This window comes from Hypomesus transpacificus, chromosome 20, assembly GCF_021917145.1.
Source record: "Hypomesus transpacificus isolate Combined female chromosome 20, fHypTra1, whole genome shotgun sequence".
Classification (NCBI taxonomy): domain Eukaryota; kingdom Metazoa; phylum Chordata; class Actinopteri; order Osmeriformes; family Osmeridae; genus Hypomesus; species Hypomesus transpacificus.
This window is the reverse complement of record NC_061079.1, coordinates 2,969,654-2,972,203: the sequence shown is the minus strand read 5'-3', so window position 1 is coordinate 2,972,203 and position 2,550 is coordinate 2,969,654. Positions and strand designations below refer to the sequence as shown.

Genomic DNA, 2,550 nt, shown 5'->3' with positions numbered 1-2,550 from the left:
ATAATTAAACGAAAAACATCTCCTCAAAATAGACCTTTAGCACAACATGTTAACACCATGAACAACTTGGACTGTGCAAAGTGTTACAGGACAGCGAACCAGACACACAAAATAACAAAGCAGTCTAAATTCTGAGACATCCTAAAGTCGTGATAGTCAATCCAATTGTTTGTTAGTTCCCTGTTCACCTATCCGTCAAAATGTCGTGTTTTATTCATGGAGGCAATTAATGCACTGCCGAATATTTCATCCGTTTCTGTTTCTGGCGTTGATTGCAAAACCACACACGAACCACGTTCTTTTTCAAATCCAGTTTCTCGGCGATCGCTGCAATCTTTTCGGAGGACGGACGCGGCTGGATGGCAAAGTATGCCTCCAGAGAACGCTTCTCCGGTGCGGCTATAGAAGTGCGTTTCCGTTTCCTCTCGTTGCTGCTGAAAAGGTCCGGCTTGTTATTCTTCTCCCGGTAAGCTGCCTCCGCCTCCTCGAGCCAAGCTTGCAGAACCGGTTTGAGCGCGATCATGTTATTGTGAGAGAGGGTTAGAGATTCGAACCTACAGATGGTACTCTGACTCAGGGAGCCCACACCGGGTATCTTCAGGTTGGCCAGCGCCGACCCAACGTCCGCTTGGGTCACCCCCAGCTTTATTCGCCGCTGCTTGAACCGCTCTGCGAAGGCTTCCAGCTCACGCGGATCGGACTCCACGTCGTTGACGCACGCCATGCCGTTGTGCACAGAAAGAGAGTGGGGGTGGCCCATGGCCATCGCCTGGTGGAGGTGACCCATGGTCTGGAGGTGGTGTTGATGGGCCTGCGTGCTCATGCCGGACGTGTCCGGAGCCCCCATGCCGCTAACGGAGAGGCCGGAGGACAGGTGATCCAGTAGGTCGTTCTCCAGGACCTGGCTGAGGTGATGGTGATGGTGCGAAGTGAGGGTAGACGAGTGGGAGATTGGCACCGTGGAGGACGTGGAGGTGCAAGGGACACTGCTCATGGTATGGTAAGTAACGTCTGGCTTGAAAGGGTGGCTCTTGCCGTGAGAGACAATGTCAGCAGCCGCCAGAGCTTCCGCGCGCGCCAGTAGGCTCTCATCAAAGCCACCGAATATATTGCCCTGGAGCTGCAAGCAAGAGTGCGCAGACTGGAGTCAGTGGGGAATTCTGTCAACTCAGGATTAAAAAACATTTTCCAAGCACAGAGGAGAACCCTCCTCAAAGCACAGGTCATAAAAATTAATATGGAAGCTGCAGCTTTGCTTGAATAGACATGTGGATGAGAGAGAAAGAGAAAGGGGGGAGAGGGGGAGGAAGGGAGGGGGGATTCAGAGGTAGAGTAAAAAAGAGACAGCTAGTTAGGGAGCCATACAGAGTGAAAGAAAGAAAAGGGAGGGGAGGAGAAGAACAGTCCTCTCAGGTATATTTTAAAACATTTTCCAATTGATATCCTTCTTTTAACTCAAGTCTGAAGAATTTACCCAGAAACGTACCTGCGGGGCAGGCAGACACACTCTGCGCATGCCTTCCGAGCTGGCATGCAGGCCAGGGTACTTGGGCTCGTGCAGCGCGGGGTGCATAGTGAAATGCTGCTTGCCGTTCATGGTCATCATCTTCCTCGCGCGCCTAGCAGGTAAGTGGCCCTGGCATGCAGGCAGGCTCGTTCCTCTGGCTCGCGGATGCCAGACTGAGATGTTTCCATTGGCGGCAACCCCCCCCCCCCCCCCTTCCCCCCCCTCATTGCTCATTCCTCAATTTACAAGTTACGAGTCAGGGAGCGGACTGCCTGCTCTGCGCAGGCGTGGAGGTTGTATGATAGCGAGTGCAGTGCAAGAACGGCCCGTGTGAATATGCTATATACTATGAAGATACAGACAAGAAACAAAAATCCGGTGTTAACAACATCTTCAAAAAACACAAAACGTGTTTTTTGAAGACTAAATTAAAGATGAAATATTTCCATAACTTTAAACTTGCTGTCTTAGAATACATTTTCTGTACTTTTGTTAATTATATGAGAATAGTAAGAAATACTTTACGGACCTGTTTTTGTGAATATAATTAAGTTAAGGAAGTTACTGCTGCCAATGCTCAATGATGCCCTTGACAAGCTGTTCTGAGAAAGGCGCGTGACACTTTCAGCACCATGGAGAGCACGCGTCTGGCCCCAGCGGGCCTCGAAGACAGGTGATTCCCAGGCAGCTCGAGGAGGGAACTCGACGCCAAAACCGCTCTTCGACATCACAGGGAGTGGCACTTGCAACAGCAGACAGGTGAAAGATGATATTCAGACACTTTACACCATCTGTGACATAGGACAGACATTTACGATATCCCTCTAAGAACCTACACAACTCACAATCAAATTTAGAATCCTCAAGGTATTGAACGATAGTACCGTTTCGACGGGGAAGTTTATTTGGCTGGTATATTAAAGTCTAGGTCTGGTCAGAAGGAAGTTTTTCCTCATGTATTATATATTTACAAAAGTTAATTTTACAGTTAGTTTATGGAGTCGATGGGTGACCTTTATCTGTCAGACACATAGTTAAATCCA

At 49.1% G+C, this 2,550-nt stretch overlaps 1 protein-coding gene across 1 annotated transcript; it reads right to left on the bottom strand.

Moving 5' to 3' along the window:
- Positions 1–226: 226 nt before the first annotated feature.
- pou4f3 (POU class 4 homeobox 3) lies at positions 227–1,606 on the bottom strand. The gene is made up of 2 exons (XM_047043081.1): positions 1,487–1,606; positions 227–1,120 (listed from the first exon to the last, which is right to left on the bottom strand). The coding sequence occupies exons 1-2, from the start codon at positions 1,604–1,606 to the stop codon at positions 227–229; spliced, it is 1,014 nt and encodes a 337-aa protein (XP_046899037.1).
- Positions 1,607–2,550: the final 944 nt, after the last annotated feature.